Below are 21961 nucleotides of genomic sequence, written 5' to 3' on the forward strand. Positions count from 1 at the left end.
GCAGTGTAGTGTGAGACACCCGTATGCCTCAGAGAGGTGCTGAAGATGCAGCTATTCAATATCCACCACCACCCCAACAAGGATAAATTTTTAAAAAAAGAAAGAAAAGAACCATGGGTCAAAATTTTCACTTTCAGGAACGTAAAAATCACATTCCCCTGTGCTACCCCTGTTTTCTACGAGTCATTCTTCCCTTTCCTAACCTTAGATGCTATAGCAGCTTATTTTTCACTGTCAGTATGTAATTGGAGTCAAACTTGCATCTCTTTGTTATTTAGGTGGGCTTGGAGAAAAGAGCAAGTAGGAAAGGTTCAAAGAGCAGACAGGAGGGGGAAAAGTTTCTTCTTGGTTTACTGTGGATTTGGGGTCTGAGATAAAGTACCAGAACTTCATCTGGACAAGGTCTACTATATATATATATATATATATATATATATATATATATATATATATATATATATATATATATAGAGTCAAAATTTGCTCGTGGATGGTAATGCACTAAAGTTATCCCTGTTGTGTTAAGGCGTTTTTCAGTCCAATCTGTTCAAGTTGGCAAACAAGTGCGGCGGGAGGCCTGTTGATTAACATGTACAGTAAAGGGGAGCTACCGGGGCAGTGAATTAATTGAAAGTCTTGCCTCGCCGTTACCCAATAAGGACAGTTGGCAAAGTCATCGTGTGAAGTACACGCAATTAAGGCCATAAGCTGTTGAATTATGCAAGAGCGGAGCAGCCTGTTCGTTCAAAGCATGAATCAAAAGTAAAAAAGCTCCTGGACTCATTTCAGGCTTGTTGGAGGTATCGGGCCGGCACTAGGACCCAGGACACGTGAGCGCATTTACTTTGCCGGAGGGGTGGAGACAGTGAACAATGAAGAAACTGACTGGTAGAACCTGCAAAGGAGAAACATCTGAGATACACCCCCCCACTCCACTTCCCAACTCCAGACCGACGGAAAAACGGACCGACTGGCCGACAGTGACAGCAGGGCCGCTGAGCAGAGCTCAGAGGGAGAGGGAACATGCAAATTCGTCCGTGCGTGCAGAGCCGGGCTTTGCTGAGCTTCCTGCGTGGATGTGAATGAATGGGTTCGCCTTTGTGTGTGTGTATGTGTGTGTGGTGCTGAACTGGGTCATGCGGACTGCTGGAGGAGCGAAAGATAAACACGCACCCTCCTCCTCCTCCTCCTTCTCCCGCTGCTTGGCAGGTTCAGATGGTGGGCGCACAGAGGAGGGATCCCAGCATGTGTCCCCATCTCAGCATTAAGCATCAGATGTTGCTTTGATTTCATCCGGCTGCAAAGAAAGTCTCAAACTGAAGCGCATCTCCAGAAACAGGGCAAAGCATCTTGTCTGGCCAGCGGCGAGCAAAGCGCAGCGACGGACCTGGTTCGAGCGCTGCCAGCTGCGAAACTGCGAAGGGTTTAAGGTGTTTGTTGTTTTTATTTATTTTTTAATAACTCTGTGGTGCTTCTAAGTGATCGATAACAACGAGGAGAACCGAAGTAGCAGAAGCAAACGGATCAGCGCTGAGCAGAGCGCAGCGCCTCTGCTCGCCGAGCGGATGCAGGACCATGGAGGAGAGAGACAGGTCGCCAGCAGGTGAGTAACACCTAGATGCACCCTGAGGTGCCCAAAACCGGGTCAGTCTACATGATACAGAACACTGGAAGGGAAGAAAGAGCGAAGGGAAAGAGAGAGCTGAGGTGGGAAATGTTTAGATGCATATTTGATTTTTTTTTTAATTGTCCTCGTTTTTACACATGATATATTGAATTTGAATAAAATGCTCTTGCAATTAAAATCTAGTGCTTTGACTCAGAGTAACTTTCAGCTTTGACCCACTCACAACATATCCATCCATAAATAATACAGGAGCATAATACAGCGTCAGCACTTATTATACAGCAGAGCAGCTTTATATTTTGAACACTAGGCTATGATTAATTCTAAGTGGTATTAATGGTTAAAAAACGACCTTATTTGTGTTTTTTAATCTACATTAATCGAGATAACCCCCCCCCCCCCCTCTGTTTTTGTTATTCAGTCCATGGGTGGATGTGAGGGCATCCGGGATGGTCCTCGTTTTTAATGGCCCTTTTAGACTTTGTCCTGAACAGACAGGTGATATCTCATGCTTAATGCTGTCTAATGCTTTTAAATGAACAGCTGACTTTAAAATCCAGTAAAAGCAAAAGCTGGAGGCTGGTAATGGACTCTAATGAAACACAGCAGCAGCCAACAATTGTACAAAGGAGCTGCAAAAGCTGAGATTTATTTCTGCTTTCGCAGATTTATTTATTTTTGTTCTCATGAAGCAGGACATATGTATTATTGACATGAACAGTCTGAAAACTCTGAGTGCTTTAACAAAGATAAATTCTGTATGCATTCAAATTCACAGGCATGATAGGATACAACCATCCCAGAAATCCCCTCTAAATGACAAATGATGTGATCTCAAATCAAAGCGAGCTCTGCTTCATAAAATCAAGGCAGCATCTTTAGTCTCTTTAAAAACAAACAGTGTGAAGTCCACCAAAATGTTCAAAACAAACCCTGCAGAAGTACTGTAGCTTCCCGAGACAGCTACAGTATAACAGGCAATAAGCAGCTCCAGCTCACACAGAAGCACCAACTAAACCCATCTCTGACACCCACACGGACGTGACTAATGCGCCGTCTTTAACAAAGTTTTGCCCGATTTAGATCGCTTTAATAAAAGAAGCTGTTTCAGGGGGGCACTGTTTGACTGTATAGTGGTTGCCACAGTAAAACATGGCTGCCCAGAGAGCACAAAGAATGCAAATGAATTGTCACTTAGGATTGCATAGCTCTTTACTCCCCTTGCTTGGATGTCTCAGCCCTGCTGGATGAAAATACACAGACAAAACAAATACCTACAGACTACATCCTGCAACATCTAATGACACCCAATTAGTGTACAGATTGTGTATATGCACTTGTGTTTTCTCTTTGTCGACTTTTCTTGGGTTCTTTTTTTCTTCTTGTTGCAAGAATACAATGTGGCAACCATGTTTTTTTAGGCTTTTTTGTTTTTAATTTGCATTAATAGGGGAGTATTCTATTAATTGGTCAATTAGTGTTTTAATTATGTATGTTCTTTGTCTTAGGTTTTACTTAGTTGTTACACGAGTACTCTGCCGTAGCTGTATTTAGAGAGCGATAAAGGGGGTTAGTGAATGCAGCCTGAGCAATCAGCATTAGTGCGTTGATTGTGGTTAGAGGCTATTGTGCTTTTGGAAGATAACAAGTCATCATATACTGTTAGTTTGCCTTGAAGTGGAAGATGAAATGGTTGGGGGGGGGGGGGTTGCAATGTCCTCCTTAATGGAGCTGTTACATCATTTAGCTACGCCCCCATTTAAACCCCCATTTTACTGATCTCATATTAAAGTCCCATTTCCTCATGTATATGACATCATTGGGACACAGGCTGTGTGGTACTGAGGGAATGATGCTTCAGTTCTCTCACTGGATTTCCCCCATGCGTCTCTCTCTCTCTCTCTCACTCAGAGGTTACTGGATTGTGCGACTGTAAGAGAGTGAGGGTAGCCTACAAGTGAGGGTGGTTGTGACATTGATTTTGATTGGCGTTTATAATCAGATGTTTAGAAGTGCATTTGCCCCAAGCCTTAATCATAAACTACAGTAATGATAGCTGTTATTCTTGATGTGTGTTTTTTTTTCTTCGTATTTTTATGTCACTGATAGGCCTTGGTTGTCAACTTTGACCGATACGTCCTTGCAATATCACCACTCGCAGCTACCCTCAGTAGTAAGATTTAACCTTGGGTTATCCTGTACAGGTTCTTTGGTCTTTCTAGCAGGAGGCAGCTGCCTGGCAGCATTTGTGCCAGGGTATGTGGCACACAGCAGAGGAAGAGATGGTAGAAGCAAGGCCATTCAGGAGCAGGTTACAGCACGCTCAGTCCCAGCAGGGGTCCGTCCATATGGGCAGCTGTGCAGGGATGACAGCAGGTGATTTGTCAAAGTGAGCGTCTGTGGTCTGGGATACTGGTTCACCTATTGCAGCACAGCAGGACAGAGGCACTAAACCCACCAGCTCACTGGGCATGAAGTTTTGTATTGCTGACGAAGGTGATTCAGTTTTTTTAAGCCCGAGTAAAGAACAGAGTGTCCTTCCTGCAAGTGGCTGTCAGGAGGAAGCCATTTAGTTTTGATCGAATGATCTGTGTTTTTATTCTGCCCAGCTATAGTGAGACAAGAAGGAGGGAAACACAGCCAGACACACCAAACAGATACTATCAATGTCTTTTATTACATGCAGTTGTTTTATTTTCAGACAGACAGCAAGAGAAACCGCATTAGTCACATCGTATTTCACTCACTGGTTTCACTTTGACCCAGAGGCGAGGCACGTTGGGCATTTTGACAGTAAATTGGACACAAGAGATCAGTCCTCACCCATAATGACGCTTCTGCCAAGAGCCAAGCAACTAGTCCATTAGTAACAGAGAGAGGTAAAGCTGCGGGGCCGGTTCTGCAATCTATTTATTTCTTTCATTAGCCACTTGTTTATATTTTCAGCAATAGAAAAAAGAGATGAAGCAGAGGAGGGAGGAAGCAGGAATGGACTTAAAAGTGTGTGTGTGTGTGTGTGTGTGTGTGTGTGTGTGTGTGTGTGTGTGTGTGTGTGTGAGTGTGTGTGTGTGTGTGTGTGTGTGTGTGTGTGTGTGTGTGTGTGTAAAGCTGCCTTCAGTATATGCTTTGCGCACATTAACACTCATTTATTGAAGACTGGCTGCCAAATTTTCATCTTTACAAAACTAATATCTATGATGTGTATTTATATTGATTTTTATGTCATAATCAAAGTCATGCCACAGTTCATTGCAACTGTGGCACTCACACAGGTCACACTGGGAGATCCAATAGCTCACTGAATACACAATTATTCTCCCTAATGAGTCCCATGTTAATGTGACGGATACGATTTGTCTGCTTCCGAGCTCTGATTTCTTATGGTAATGAATTGTTGACATTATTTCAGTTTGTCTTTGGAGAACAAATCATTTCGTTAAGAGTCTCCAGCCATCTCTGCGAAGCTGCACTTGTGCTCCGAGTTTCTTTGAGTCAAACGCTGAAATGCTCAGATTAACAGCATTAAAGTGTTCGTCCTGTTGACCTGCTGGCATAATGCGTTCGCACGGTAACAAGAAACACAAAACGATGGAGTGCAGTTTTGCAAGAATTTTGTCTCAAAGTGTGACTTTAGCCTAATATGAAATTTATCGCTCAGTCTGAGCAGAGACGTCTACTTTCTCACTTGCCTGGCGGTGCTCAAAGTGCCACGAAAATAAATTTGGAAAAACTCTCAAGCAGTGCCAGTCAATGTCAGGAGCTGTGACTTGGATACTCCAGGAAAAAAAAAAAAAAAAAGCTGAGCTGTAATGTTAGCTGGCTGCACTCTCTTTCTTTGCTAAGACTGGCAAGATTTAGGACCTGCTGGTGGCACTATATGAAAGCTAACAGCTAAAATCAAAGGATCACTCCAGTAGGATTTATTCTACGTGCACCATTATTGCTTGTACAGTACTCCACCCATGAGAGACTTCCATCTAATCCGGGGCTAAGAACACACTGGACAAAACACATGTCCAGAGCACACCTCGAAGTTGTTAGCATCACGGTGTTCATCTCCATCTGCCTGTTTAATCTTGGATGAGACATGAAGGTGTCTTATCTTTGCTGTGGTTATAATGAATTAACACCTGTTTTTTTTTTTTTTTTTTGCTTTTTTCTGGGGGAAACAGTCATTTATAGTGCAATAATTCCTAAACAGATCAAGAATATCAATCTGTATATGTGGATAAATTAGCAAATTGCTGCTTCTGATCAAAAACCTTGTATCACCTCATTTTTTAAAAGAATTTTGAAAACAGGCTTGTTTTCAAAATGAGGGAAGTCAGAGGCTTCCTAAAAGAAAATAAGTAAATCATTGTTTTTTTTTTGTTTTTGTTTTTTTTAAGGTCTTCTCACAACAGCAGAAACACAAATACTGGGACAAGCAGTCAGTCCAGGGAGATGTTTTTTTTTTTTTTTTTTTTTTTTTAAAAGGCTTTGTGATGATTAAAAATGAATAAGACTAGCTCTGAAAAAAATCCCCAGACATGCAAATTTGTCTCGAGCCAAATCTTCATCTGTATGTGGAGCATGTGCACGTTACCTTGTCTGTAGCCGCCTGAGAGGACAGGAGAGGAGCAGAGGGCAACGCGGCAGATCAGTGGGGCATGTGGCGGCGTTCGAGCACGAATGCTGAGTCGTGCTGGGGCTGAGACAGCTGCTCCCTCTCTGAGGTAGGAACACAAAGGGCCTTTGATAGATTGACACTGTGCCACTGATACACCTGCCTCCCCTCCCCAAACACTGGTCTGAAAACACTCACGCAAACCCTCTCCCTGAAAACACGCAGCCTCATCTCCACACCTTCAACCCACTGGACTGCTTTTTCTTCTGGTTCACATTTGCAGTATCAGTGCAGAGGGGACCATCTTTCGACCGTCCTCATCACATTTTGGGATTCTTAATCCATTTCTGCAAAGGAAATGCAGGATGGGGGAAGTTGTCTTTGTGGGAGCTGCTGAGTAATGGGATTATGGATCCATGCTGTAATGCTCCGCATTCAGCCTGTGGAGCTGACTGGAAGGTGTGCCAGTAAGCAAGCAAGCAAGCAAGCAAGCAAGCAAGCTCCCTTTTTGACTGATCGAGGCCGCGGGGCCACACGGGGTGGGCGGTCAGAGGAAATGTTCTGCCTGTTTGTCTGTCCTGTTTAAATGTTTAATCACCAAACCCGGACCTCAGACCGATCCGGACAATGATCGGCTCTTGTGTTGATTCTGCTGAAGGCTACATACAGCGAGCACGCTCAGCACGAGATGGCTACAATATTCACAGCGTCTTATATAACCATCTCCACGGTTATGATAAAATCAAGAAGCAAGTCTTATCTGCAGAGTACATAGGGTACACAGGGCACTTGTTCTATTTGCAGTCTTTTTTTTTTTTTTTCTTTTAAAAAAGGGTGTTGAGCCAAGAACACAAGGCTGCAAATGGCTGCATCTTATTTTAGGCTTCGCTGTCTAATAGCTATATTTATCACAATCTTCCCACAAGAGCAGCACCATCCAAAAGTCTCAGAAAAAAATCCGGTGCCATATTTTCATCAGCTGAACAATTAGTACCGTGTGTTAAGTCCTGTTAACCCCCCCCCCCCCCCCCCCCTCCCCAAAAGTGTGCCCAGATGTTGACACAAACACAGTGATGATGCTCTTGTTTTGAACCTGGTTTAAAGCAGTGGTGCTGAGAAACTGGCTGCAGGGAAAGAAGAACAAAGAGCAAGGCAGTTGGCTTTGAATGATGGATGTAAAAAAGGCCATCAGCAAAATTGTTTGTGCTGATTTGGTTCCTAGTAGTGTTGTGTGTGCGCTTGTGTGTGCATGATTGGATGATTAAAGTTGATTGTGTGTGTCAGTAGGGGTGGGGTGGGGTGGGCTGAACAGAGACAGAGACAATGGATAGGATCATTAGGGTGTTCTGCTTCATTTCACCAAAAGCTCAGTTTTGTGTACTTTACTTGATAGTTTTAGTTTTCTTTCATTTTCCTTTGATTCGCTCAAACATTGTAACCAAAACATGCGCATCCACTCGTCCCTGATATTTAATTTGTTATCAGTGATGTGTGTCTGAACACTCAATTAAACCAGCTATATTTTTACTCTCACAGGATCAGTCTGACCTATTTCAAACTTAGCACTTTTGAAAATCAGCCAAAACTTCTCCGTTGCAGTAATTTATTTTTCACTTTGAGCAATTTGACAGAAATACTCAGAGCGACCACGGCACAAACTAAAATGTATTTTCAAGGCGAAGCGAAGAAACCCTCGCTAATTACTTATATGGACAACAATCGGTTCAGAGTGGTGTCTATCTACGGCGTGCATGTCTTACCAGCCTGCTTACACCTTAAAACTGTCAGGACTCTCAATGTGTTTCCTTTTGCTAGTCCTTCTACCTGTTGTTATTGATTTTCCCATTTCTGTCTGCCAGTAAGTGCTGTCTGAGAACAGCCACATTTGATAGCTGGCCAGAGTGATCTAGAGGGACAGCAGGAAGTCCACTGCATTTACTGAAAGCTCTCCCCCTGTAGATGCTCTCCCTGAATTGATTGCATGGAAATTAAGGTCCATTAAAGCCTTTCTGATTTAACCTGTCGGGACAGGAATAGATAGATGTGAGACTCAAGAAGGATAAACACATGCAATATAGTACATTATAAAGTGACTGGCATCATCATCATAGTAATCTGACTCTAACCAGCCTTCTCCTCTCCCATCAGTCTGCCCCACAGTGTCAAGGCGAGCCTGTCTCTTTCTCCATCTGGGCCAGGACGGGTGGGTAGCGGCGGAGGCTCCCCCACATCAAAAATGGGCTACTGTGGAGGGGTGCCTGTGGAGGACATGCAGGCCCTGGCCATCACCTCTTTATCAGCCGCAGATGTAGCCAAACAGTATGAGCACATCCGCGAGCTGGGGAAAGGCACCTACGGGAAGGTGGACCTGGTGGTACACAGGACACAGGGTGAGTTGGTGCCAAAGCGCTTCAGCTTCCATCACTCTCTCATTTGTATGCCTTGACTGTCAACCATCTAATCAAGCATAAAAATTGAAATTTAGGATAGCAGATTGTTACGATCTCAGCATCCACAGTGTACCAGCACGCCTCACATTTGAGCATAACCACTTAAGGCTGAGCAGCACGCTGTAAAGTCTCAAGGCACTTTGCTGAGAATTAATTTCGGCAGAATTAGGAAGGTTTGTTAAGGATTTTTTAGGTTTAGGTTTTAATCTTTTGTTGTAAGAAAACCAAGATTAGAGAGTTGGCTCAGTCTAAGCACGGTAAAGTAAGCATTTAAAGCGGTGTGGAGCCGAATGACAATGTGTCAGAGATATATCGTGCTGTGTGAGTATTAGAGATTCTCCAGCTGTGATTGTGAACAGCTGGTGATGGAGGTGAGTTTCATTCACTGTACGTGTTTATATGAATGAAGGCAGCAGCTGTCACAAAGGAAGGGTTGAGTAGTCAGAAATCTTTCTATTCCCTGAGAAACAGTTCCAAATTCACATTAAGTGCCTTTTGGATAACACACGGACAATGTTGGACAGCAAAATTTTGGCAGTACTTATCTGCGATACAGGTTTAGTACACCAGAGCTTAACTGTGTTTATTTGTTCTCTATGTTAATATGTGTGTTTTTTTTTTTTTTTCTAGGCACCAAAATGGCACTAAAGTTTGTTACCAAGAACAAGACGAAGCTGAAAAGTTTCCTGCGGGAATACAGCCTAACAGGCTCACTTAGCTGTAGCCCTTTTATCATCAAAGTCCTGGACGTGCTTTTTGAGACAGAGGACAGCTATGTGTTTGGACAAGAGTATGCACCTGCTGGGGACCTTTTCGACATCATACCCCCACAGGTAACACTATCGTTCATCCTTCCACCAATCATCTGCCTCACAGTCAGCCAGAGCTGCTCCAATCAGTCACAATGTTCAGACACGGCAGTTCTAACAAGCTCTCCTGGGATTGGAGCCTCGTCTTTGTCCCGGTTTCCTCTGTGCAAAGCATTCACTTTCCTTTAGTGCTATTCCAGTTGATGTGCAGGGAATGCTCGACTTCAAGGTTCTTCTAGAGACTCATTAAAAATGGCTGAAGCAAGACTCAGAACTGAGATTCTGTGTGTTTCAGTTTTACTTTATATAACATCAATTTTTGTTTTAATAGTACGTTATGCTCACCATAAGGCTCTTTTCCTGTTCACCTCTCACCTCCTACACATTGCAGTGTACCTATCAGACCATATTAATCAAAGTTGCCTGTTTTATTTTTCTCTGTATTTCTTAGGTGGGTCTTCCAGAAGACATGGTCAAACGGTGCATGCAGCAACTGGGCTTGGCCCTGGACTTTATGCACAGTAAAAACCTGGTGCACCGCGACGTCAAACCAGAGAATGTGCTCTTGTTCGACCGCGACTGCCGCCGCATCAAGCTGGCTGACTTTGGCATGACCCGACGCGTGGGCTGTCGTGTGAAACGGGTGAGCGGCACCATCCCCTACACGGCTCCAGAGGTTTGCCGCGCTAACCGTACAGAGGGTTTTCTTGTGACCACCAGTCTGGACGTGTGGGCGTTTGGCGTGCTGGTGTTCTGTATGCTGACGGGCAATTTCCCCTGGGAGGCAGCTATGCCTGCTGATGCCTTCTACGAGGAGTTTCGGCGCTGGCAGAAAGCGGGTTGTCCCGTGGGAACTTACCCGTCTCAGTGGCGCCGCTTCACCGATGATGCTTTGCGCATGTTTCAGAGGCTGCTCGCCGCTGAGCCAGAAAAACGCTGTGGAGTCAAGGACGTCTTCTGCTTTGTCAAATATGAGCTGGTCAGCGAGCTCAGGCGCAGAGCATCTTGCCGAGCCAAGAGAGGTGAGAGGTCAAGCTCTGGAGTGTGTACTGGCAGTTGCACCTCCTCCTCAACATCCACTTCTTCACGTTCCTCCCACAGACATCCTGAGCCTTCCACGCCTCCAGGAACATCCTGCCTGCGCCCAGCTCCACTCAAACGGAGCGTCCTCTCCGATCCATTGTCTCCCAGAGAGGAGTCTGGACAGCACCAGTCTCCGGGACGAGACAAGAACAAAAGCCAGATGGTGATGGCGACGGCCATTGAAATTTGTGTGTGATCACACTAATGCTAGCACTGGAGACTAAGAGGGCTTTTCACAGTAATAACAAGCTGTGAAGAGGTGTTAATAACTACCACAGAGAACCGAGTGAAAAAGGAGAATTTAGACATGAAGGAGAAGCTCAGGATCCTATCCCAAGCAGTGGAAATGGACATCATCAGTCAGTGATACATACTCGGACAGCTTATCACTGACATTCAATACCATTTAGCTTTTGATTTGTGACCAAAGACTGCTTCCCAAGCTGAGAAGCCATGCTGGCAGTGTTTAAGAGTCTGCTGTCACTCCTCAAGGCAGCTCATTCTGCCATCCCAACATGTGTGTTCTCCTGCCCATACACTGTGGTGGTGCTTACGATATTATATTTAGATTCACTCCATGTCTCTTTACTTTTAGTGTTTATTTATCTCAGAATATAAAATCCAGGAGATCCCCAAGATTCTTCTGATCAGGTGACATTCTTCAGACAGAGAGGCTCATTATATGAAGGCAATCTACGCAATTACTTTCAACTGCCATTTCTCGGACTTTCTGCCAACTTCCAGTTCAAAAAACTCATAGACGTTTTCAAGATAAGATTTTACAAAGAGAAAAAAGAAAAAAAAATGTAGCAGTTTGTATGCGGCATCTTTTCATGTACGTGTCTAGACTGAGAGGGAGACTCTCAGTGAAAGGCATCAGCTCAGGACACTTCAGTGGGTCACTTCCTGTTTTATTATTAATGAGAATCCTTTGAGTGGCTGGAAGACACATCTGCCACTTTTAAATTGCTCTCAATGAGATTCATGTCCAATTAAACGCAACAGAATACAGGGATTGTACATTTTCTGAGTGAAAATGGTGATGAACACAGGAGAGGAGAAAAAATGTCTTTTTATTGTTGCTTTTCTACCAGCTGTGCGTGTTTTGGACGCGTATGTGTGTTTCGGATGAAGAAAAAAAAAAAAAAAAAAGCACAAGATTTTTGTAAATGAACTCTTGGAGAGAAAAAAATTCGATATTGTACATAATTTGATAGGAGTGCTCCATAATAATCAGGTAGTTCAACGATGTAGCTGTACTAATTTTCTACAACCGGAAAGGGTTTTACAGTTACTGTCGGGGTCAGTGCATCATATGTAGCATCAAAACATGACAGAGTGTATAGTCTATCATTAAAATGTAATATGTAGAAATATCACTATTTATATCATCGTAGCAGCTGCTGGTCTCACTTTGCTTTTATTGTTTTGGGTTTTCATTTAAATGGGTCTTCACTCTGGCCGGAAATACAAATGAATTTAATAGGTATCGTTCATTTCTGCAATGTCCTTTCACCCCCAACGTAATCATGAGCAACACACAGTCCCTTTGTAAAATCATTATGCTTCCTGCTTGTCAATTAGAGAAGCAAACTGTCTTCATTTGATCAGTTAAGGCTAATGAGGGCTACTCTTCAGGTTGACACCTTGCAGTCGTAACTCAGAACATATTAATGCAGCCCCCTCTGTCTGGAAGGATGGCCTACGTGTCAGCGATTAACATTGTTCCCTAACAGGGCAGAGCTACAGCTTCAGCTTCCATTGAGATACTGCTTATTGTGACTGCATCTAACAAGCACAGTATGTTCTACGCTTCACTGCGTGCTAATTAGCTTTTTTTTTTCCTGCTTGGATTGCCTCTTATGTCAGTCAGTCAGGTGTGTGTGTGTGTGTGTGTCCACATCTCTGTTGTGTGAATGTGTTATCGTCTCATATAACGACTCCTCCAGTGACAGCTCATCACCTCTCTGTACTGTCAGTACCAGCGCTCCTCAGGTTTAATAGCTTCTGTCCTTTTCTTGAAGTCTAATTGAGCCCCAATGGGGAAAAAAAAAAAAGCGATCATCCACAGCTCATCATGACAATGACTTAGCTCATTGATGCGTTCACGAACCCTGGCGACTTCTGCGGTGGTCAGAGGGTAGGTGGAAGGATTAGGTGAAGAAATTTGCATAAATTATCACCAGACTGTCAGTGACATAGCAGCTCATGCCCCATCACAAATCAAATGTTAAATTAATCTGTGAAGTACAGAGAGAAATTTGAGTTTTGTTGTCCCTGGCTGGAAATATTAAACAAACTAATGAGAATTTAAAACCTTGGAGAAATCAAGGAGGCTCTCAGACAGTCATATCCAGGACAAATTAACCTTGTTTTACTAAAATCTGTTTGCTACTCTAGGAGGAGTAGCGATTTTTGTGAATTATGAAAGGACAGATGGATGACGGACACCTCGCTATTGCATAAGCTCACTGGCTCTGCCCTTTAGCCAGATGAGCAAAAAAAATTCGAAAAGTAATATCAAAATGTGAATAAATACTTAAATAGACAACTTGCTAAAAATGTTGAATTATTAATGAACAGAGCAAAAAATAAATAAAACTGTTTGCTAAACATAATGGATAACAGGTTATCTATTAGCTAACAAATACAGTATCTAGCTAAAATAAAGACTAAAAAGTTATTTATTTGTTTTTACTAAAATTCATAGCTGGACGTGGGTACAGTGACATCACTAACTGGTTTCTGAAGTCTCATTTTGAAGCCTCTGTGCTACAAAAACACAGCTGTGACTTGTTAGCTTAGCTTGTTAGCTTATGAGCATTCGGTTTTCAAACTGTGTATGATGAAGATTTACAAAACACATTTGATTATTTTATCCGGTATGACCCAAAATTAGTGACAGAGCCCAGAAACTCAGCAGGAAAGTGTAAACAGAGGTAAAAGCAGAAACTGTTCTTCCATAGATTTCAATGGGAGATTTTTGCAGCCACAGCTATCGCCATCTGGTGGCCTTCAAATAGAATGCAGGTTTTTAGGCATTTTCTGAATTGGCTTTATTTTTCCAACCCAGTAACTGTGTCAATATTTTATACTGTCTATGATAGCAGTTACATTGATATTAATTATACTGAATAACAGTTGGAATAGCAAGATAAAAGTTTAAACTCACAGTTGAAACTGTTAAAATAAAAGTAGAAACAAAATTGTTACCTAAACACAATGGATACATTGGTAGATGAAATTGGTAGATAATATCTTTTAAATGATGTTGCTGTTGGTTGTCCAGTTTCAGTTAATTCAGCTGAACACCTTTAAAGTTGACATTCTTTGGAGTGTTTTTCAGAGGGCTGTGGGGGGGGTCACTTCATATGAAAAAGGGTTGGAAACCACTCGCTTATTATTATTCTGAATGGCGCATTTCTGAGTGACATTTTCCTGCACTTTATGAGCAAGTTAGCAGAGCAAAAAATGAGACATAATCAAAGCTGATGATGGTCCCTATCAATTTCCTTGCCTTTTTTCCATCTTTATTTATGATTCTGCAGAGGTGACCAGATCACGGCTTCTCAAAAGGATGTACTGTATGCTGAGATCCTGGCTGCCTCGCAGTATTAATCAAAAGGTAATCCTTGAGTAGCCGGTAGTGAAATATGAATTAGCTCTGCCTTAGAACTCAATGTTTACTCTATGAGATAATGTAGGATCTACATAAAAAGACCGGGATTAGACTCACCTTCAGTGTGCATTAGGAAATGTAAGGTAGTAGTGTAACTTAATACAACATAACAACGATTAAGGTGTATTGCAAAGTGTAACACACCATATATAAGATCACATACATGATGTAACACAAAGATGGGACAAATTTCTGACGCGAGCAGCTGTTGCTTTGTTTTAAATCAGAGCCATTAGCATCATCATTCTACTATCTATTGTTCTAATGTGAACTGTTGTTTCTCATGGACTGTTATGACAGGAATTGTCAAGTTTAATGATGAGGTGTCAAAATATATCAAGTTTTATTTTAGCTCTAGAAAGAGTAGCCTCATTCTTAGCCGGTTTCTTCTGTCCTTTTTCTTTTTTTTTTGCCAGCAAATCTTGTCGTAGAATCTCATGTAAATACTGTATGTACTGTGTCTTTAACAAAATTTAAAAAGAATATACAAAATGTTAATATATGTTGAAATAAATTTATGCACCAAATGCAATGGCTCCTGGGTATTTCTGGGGGTAATTTAAAATAATGTGTTCTTTCTTTTTTATTCCAGTGCAGGCAAAGCTTATTCAGCCCAGCTTTGTATAGTCCCCAGCCCATTAGATGAAGGTCAGCTAGAATCATGTGATTTCCCAAGGCTTTGGCTTTCGTCTGGTTTGTCAGCGAGCCCCCAGACTACATTAATATGCTGCCTTCATTCTGAAAAAGCTCAATTAACACATCTGTAGATAGGAGTTATCTGCCGCCCTCAAAGAGCAAGTGAGTTCAAGGACAGTTAGAATATGAAGATGAGAACAGTTATCAGCCCGCCACCCCTTCACGCTGCATCTCAGCTGCTGTGTCAGAGTGGAGGAGTTGGCTCAAGTCGTTATCAGGCTGATTTTAGACAGTGGCGGTGAGGGGTGGCATATCTGCCACTGAGCAAAGCTAATCAGTTCAGACGCTGCAAGAAAAAGGAAAGGTCAACCATGGCACATTGCCCTGTTGTAGCAGAGGGGAAGGTTGTCCTCTGTGATAGCCTATTATCCACCTGTGAAGGGCTACAGCAGCCTTAGAGGTGGTGTGCTAATTGTGTTACCTGCAACAGTCAAATTGACAAAAGGTTGAAGAATATAATGCACAAGACGGGACATTATCCCGCACAGTGACTTGCCTGCCTTTCTCAGGACATCCACTCTTTTATTATTTGCTGTCTCCACAACAATTTGAGAGGCTGAACACCAGCAGGTCCCCCACCACCACCACCCCTGATTATTCCTTAACTGAAGCTTTTTAAAGACGGGCAGTTAAACCAAATTGAATCCCAGGGCTGGAGATGGCGGGATGTTAAGCCTTCAGTAGGTGGCTCGCAAAGGAAAGTGATCTGCCTGGATGCAGCTGTCTCTGTGAGATCAAGTGTTAAATCCTCTTTGGTTATGCCTTCTCAGCAAGAGCTAATGTCAGCATGAGGGGACTGTGTGACTGACTGACGGGGAGACCATTCACAGAGTCATGTCAGAATACCGGATCTCAACCGATAACCACCAGGTTTCACCTCCTCTATACAGCACTTGAGCGAACGTGGCAAGATTTCAAAGTGCCGGCAGCTTTATGTTATCACAGCGTGAAATGTTTCCAGGAAAAAAAAGAGGCTGGCAGTACCTCACAGTTTCATTGAAGCAAAGTGAAGCTGGACAGGTGTGCTTTCAGTATGTATAATAAGGGCAGCTGAATGGCTTAACATAAATAAAAAAAAAACACATTGCACAAGTTAATCCCAAAAGCTGTGTGTAGGTAGATGTAGCAAGACTGGAGACCTGTCCGGACTGCAGAGCCTGACAGCTAGGATAGTCTGCATGCTTAAATACAGTGCATGTATAAAAAAAAATGAAATTGTGCAAATAGAGGCCTTGGGTAAAAAGAAGAATAATTACTGAGCATTTCTGCTGCAGCTGTTGCATCTTTACATAAACCACCAACGGTTTTCCTCAGTGATAACTCAGCTGTGTGCAAACACAGTACAGGTAACGCACTCTGGAAGTTGTATGCATAGTAAACAATGAGGGGAGATATTTTTGTAGTTTTCCACATTGAAGGCTGCAGAGTAGTATCATTTTCTGCTCATTTTAACACCACGGGGAACACACTGTACCTCCTGTATCACCTCAGCATCCTGCCTCTGCACCTACAGATGATTCACTTTGAAGCTGTCAGCTGCACCGTACCTATTCCTTTGTCCCGTGACGCATTTTGCAAAAACAGCCACGGGCATTGCAACAGAGAAGCCGCTGTAGATTTGAAAGTCGGAAAACTCTGATTGTGATAGTGATCTCAGCAGGGGTCGAGTGCGAAGGCATGATACCCGCTCCCTCAGATCTAGACTCGAGCATGATGTGAAGTAGTGTCTGATCACAGCAGGATGAAAACGGACAGGGGAGGAAAAGAATGTCAGAGCACAGAGAAGACAGAGCGCTACAAGCAGGAAGAGATGTGTCAAGTTGGGGGGGGGGGGGGGGGGGGGGGGTGTGTGTGTTTGTGTGCTGGAGAGGAAGTCGCTTGAGGACAAAGTGAATTTACACCCAGTAATGCAAAACGTAACTGCCGCGTTTATCCTAAATTTGTCAGATGTTTCTGGCCGCTGCGTATCCATTTTGTGTGTATGGTATGTGTTTTGATTGCGGTATGCTACTAAATTTTGTTTGTGCCAGACATAAACTCTCAGTGTGTGGTCGTCTGCCACCATTGCTATAGCAACTGAGATGATCCCATTTTAGAAGAGCTCTGAAATTGTCTCCTTGTTTTAGAAACCAGCAGCGCATTTCTTGTTGTGGAGGTGCTGTGAGCACTTAAGGCGTATTTCATTGTGTATTTTTATCTCGGTTTATGATACTGAAGAATCTTGTCTATTTATGTTGGTGTATTGTCTCCTGCACAGATGGCTCGTTAAGCTGGAGCGCTTCTGCTGGTGCTGCATTTTATCATATACACAACTGGCTTCCTTTGCACAGGCAAACATCCAACACCATCTCTGTACAACAGGTCACATGCTGTGCATGTTATACAGTATGCTGTCAATCAAGTAATGCCTGAGGAAGTTGCCACATGAACTTTAGTATATGAAACATGCTGAATCCGGTGAGCCTTTCGCTTTCCATCTAGATTTGGATTAATTGATCTCCTGATCTTCCCTCAGTGCCACTATCAGATTTAATCTAATTGAAAAATTGCCATAAAATTAATCATCCATGCTCACCCAAAGCTAAAAACATCACATCCTACATCATCAGCTATTAAGCCTCCACCCTAAGATCTCAAAATATATCACAATCTGTCACATTCTAACAGTCAGACTGCAAATTGTGTTTGTTTAATAGTATTTTAGATTCATTATACATGCACTGTGGAAGCCTGACGCACTGTAATTAAATGGATCCTAAAATAAACAGCTCAAAATCGAAGGACAGAAAACATCCCCAACAGCTGGTGTTTATGTGAGCCCAGGGACAAAACATGGTAAGATGTAAACATAATGCTAAGACGGCTGGTGTGTTTAATGAAATCATCACGTGAAGCGCTCACATTAGGGCTCAGATTGCCACAAATGGTCTGAATCCCGTTTTATCGCTCAAATTCAAATGCTGCCAATTATTAAGAGTCCTGTTTTTCACATTTCGGAGCTTTGTTGACGAAACCCCATAAGCTGCATATTTTCATTCATATTCATGCTGTCACCTCTCAGGGCAGAAATTCTCCCCGCATTTTGAAGCCTGAATGTGTACTGTCAGTTGCCACGAGACCTGAGTGTGCCACCCACCAACATCTGTCATCTTCCACGCTTCAATTCTTCCATCTCTTCACGCCCAGCCCGAAGGATAAATACCACCACGCATGCTTACAACGGAGAAACTTGCTGTTAGTGTTTTGAATACGAGGCAGTCACACAGATAAAACTTTAAGTTGAACGTCAATGAAAAAGAAACAGAAATTGTTCCAGACCTGCCTTCACCTTTGCGTTGAGGAGCAGTAATCACAAGTTTTTTCTGTTTATTCCTATAATGCTGGTCAATATGAACAAACTAGAAAAATTTCCATAATAATAAGACCTTAAAGGCAACAATCATTAATTCTAGCTCTGCCCTGACCTTTGCATTGTGCTATATTCCTGTTCATTAAAACATCTTTGCAGATGCTTCTTCACCTCCTGTTCATTGCATTTGCCACATGGAATATGAATATCAAGATACTCCATGCGATATTTTGCATGCAGTGCAGGTATTGCCACTTTGGAAAAATAATGACATGAGGGAATAACATATGTTTTCTCCAGTATGTTTATGATTTTCCTGAAGTCTTCCTTGCCTGGCATGTTTAGCAGGGACATATCTTTGCACCATTGCAGTGCGACTGCATCTGGGATTTCAGTGCGTCTTTGTGAACCAGATGGATACGTACAGGCTCGCTGTTACTGATGTCTGAGTTCAAAATTGGACGATTCGTGTTAATAACTATTAGTTTATTTCTCTTGGCCTTCACGCCTTAATTATATTGTAGTTTATGGTGTTTTTCCAGACAGATGATGGTCTGCTTTGCCAGACAAGCTCTTCACCTTCTGCTCTGCCAGACGTCTGAATTTTGTCGTGTACCTGTAACTCCTCCAGACTACTCCAGGAAACTTCAAGCCGCACTGTGCAGGAATAACTCTGATTGGCCAATAAAGCTTAGCTTAGCATGAAGACCAAACCCGGTAGCCTGACTGAAGATAATGTGTCAGCCTCTTTGTATTCTTTGAGGTTTGTATAGCTGCTGGCAGCCCTGGACCTGAATAACTGACATTTTCTGGATTTAGTCACAACCAGAAACTCCCCAGTTCTCCTTAGCAGACCAGTTACATCAAGAAAATCAAACATGTAGCTACATTTTTGGCCTCTTTCACCAGATTCATGTGTGCTTTTCATTAGCTCAACTCTCATTATTACTGTCTTCTTGCACTGTATTTCTCCTTCATATTTTTTCTGCAAGTATGACCACACGTTCTGTTGTTTCACATAATTATAATCTTCTCTGGTATAGAGACCTATTTGTAGCGCCGTTGTGAAACGGTTGCATGACCTCAGACATCTGTCCCCCTGGATGGATGTTCTGTTAACTGCAATTTCCCCATTTGTGGGACTAATAAAGGCATTCTTGATTCTTGAATATCTGCTTTCACTTGATTTTTTTTTTTTTAGCAGTTTGTGTGGCAAGCCTGTTATTACTGCCTCTATGAACTCACATGAATATATTAGCATTATCCCAAATAAGTCCAGAGATTATGAGACAACCCTGATTTAACACTGCCCAGTGCACAAACAGTGTCACTACTTACCAGTGCTTTGCTACCCCTAAAGCCAATAAAATGACACGTAGCTCGAGGGTCAGTTATATGTTTAGGAAGTCTAATGTTTCAGCTTTAAATGATTAGTACCGCTGAGCCTGTAGCACTTGTTACTTGGTGCTTTTATCTGTCATTGTAAATCCAACATACTCTGTACATCTGCTCTCATCTGAAATAAAACTCATTCACTAGATAAGTCAGAAACCTTTATTTATAAAGTGCCCATCACAGTCAAGTGGTCACAAAGTGCTGTACACAAGATAGAGTAAAATAAACAAGAAAAAGGCCATAAAAATTAAACACTCATTAAATGCCATAAAAAATACAAAAAGAAGCAAAATCAGCATTTAATGAGTCTTTTATTTTCTTCCCGTCTTTGCAGCGGCTTCAAATCAACTTTAGTCGTCTCAGGTGTTCATACTGAAACAGCAGGACTTTACACAGTTACAGCACTCCCACACTTCAGGGCACTTCTCCAGCCAAAACTTTTTTTTTTTAAAGGCAGAACGTCTCCATGACTTTGCAGATTCGATCATTAAGTAAATAACCGCCGTTTTCTGTTTTATCCGGTGATGATCTTACAGACCCAATACATCTTCTAAGAGCTTGGGCCAAGATACTATCTAATCCCACAAGAAGTGTTTTTGATTGAGATCTAGATATATAAACCAATGTCAGAGCATAGTCATTAATGAGGTCAGACTCTTACCTGTAAAAAAAAAACTGAGGACCCGGTTTCACAGATGCAGATGTTCAGAAAATATGGGGTCTGTTGATAGTTTTTTGCAGTTAGATGTAATATTTGATTTACTTTATTTTTTACTGCAATTTTTTTTCTAAAGCTGGAGTTGAGACTGTAGATGAAGACTTCAGATGGAAACAAGCTCCTATGTTCAAATTTGGTAAATCCACTTTAATTGCAATTAAAAGTTTGTTCGTCGCTGAATGAAATGTCTTATTTTCCAAAACTTGACTTCAGTCAGTTCATTGGTTTTCAACATATATGACTGCCTTTTGCTGCAAAACCTGTGCTTTTTTTTCCCCGTCCACCTGTTTGGGCACGCCACAGGAAAGGGTCACTAAATATGCAAATGAAACCATTAGAAATGCTGAAAGCAGCAATCAGAAATAATTACAAACAAGACCTACAGTAATAACTACATCATGTGCTGTGCTCAAAACAAATAAGGATAAATATGAAATTGATGTAAACAAAATATGATGCATCAAAATAAAAAAATAAAAAACAAAAATAAATAATTATGAAAAGATTGAACTCTTGTGCGAAGTAAGTTAAGATTATTGTATGAAGCTGGCAAACATGATGATAAAGTGATAAATGGGTTTTGAGCTGTTTGAATGTCACATGATCTGATTCTTTTCTTCTCATTGGTGGTGCTGATTTTTTTTCCAGGGATGTCTCAGCATGTCAAGTTGAGCCTTTGACAGGACAGGGGTGGATATGTGAGTGGCAAGTTGTCAGCCAATGAGCATATCGTGGAAAATCCTCCTTTTTGACTATTATAATGACCATAATTTATAAAATGGACATAATATTTTATTGAGTAAGACCCCAAACTACTGTCCAAGCCCAAGAAAGCATTTGCTGAGGTCTCAGAACAAGAGAGCCGAGGGATGTTTCCCCCATTGATTTCTATACATACAGAAATCTCAGGGGTGGTCCCCTGGTGGCCATTGAATAGAATGCAGGTTTAAGGCACTTATGCATTAGCTTCAATTTTCAGACCTGGGAGCTACATCAGTCTCTTATACTGTTCATGCACAGCACCATGGGGCACTTTATGACATTTGGCATTTTGATTTCACACATCAAGCAAGCAGCAGCACAGAATTTCTAGTGGCAGCCAAATGACAGCAATCACTTTGAACCACTACAACCAGCTGCTTCTCACACACACACATCTAAGTTTATGTTTAAAAACTACATTCGATTCTATTAGGGTGCCATCAAGGGAGTATGTCCTTCATAAACCAACCAAACAAAATACATTAGCAGAGTGCAAGATTTTATGGACTGTGTGTGCTGATAATTGTACTTAACATTTGAATGTTTTTGCTTAAAATTTTTACAAATTGTCCCTACTTATGACTATTTCTTGAAAGCAAGCAATCTCTGCTGGTTGCCAGGTTGGAAGGTGTTTACTAGGTGATCAGTGAAGCAACTGTTGACTGTAACAGTCCATGTCATCTTGGAGGTGACATGGAGACAGACATGCTGAAACACAACACAATTCTTAATCATAACCAACATTTATTTATTTTTTTGTTCTTCTTGCCTGTAAACAGCAGTGCTC

General features: G+C 42.1%; 1 protein-coding gene across 1 annotated transcript; it reads left to right on the plus strand.

The window, feature by feature from the left end:
- The first annotated feature begins 901 nt into the window (after positions 1 to 901).
- sbk1 (SH3 domain binding kinase 1) lies at positions 902 to 14768 on the plus strand. Its single transcript, XM_030754495.1, has 4 exons — positions 902 to 1603; positions 8382 to 8623; positions 9314 to 9516; positions 9944 to 14768. The coding sequence occupies exons 1-4, from the start codon at positions 1566 to 1568 to the stop codon at positions 10769 to 10771; spliced, it is 1311 nt and encodes a 436-aa protein (XP_030610355.1). The 5' UTR covers positions 902 to 1565; the 3' UTR covers positions 10772 to 14768.
- The last annotated feature ends 7193 nt before the right edge of the window (positions 14769 to 21961 follow it).

Source organism: Archocentrus centrarchus, chromosome 19 (assembly GCF_007364275.1).
Source record: "Archocentrus centrarchus isolate MPI-CPG fArcCen1 chromosome 19, fArcCen1, whole genome shotgun sequence".
Lineage (NCBI taxonomy): Eukaryota > Metazoa > Chordata > Actinopteri > Cichliformes > Cichlidae > Archocentrus > Archocentrus centrarchus.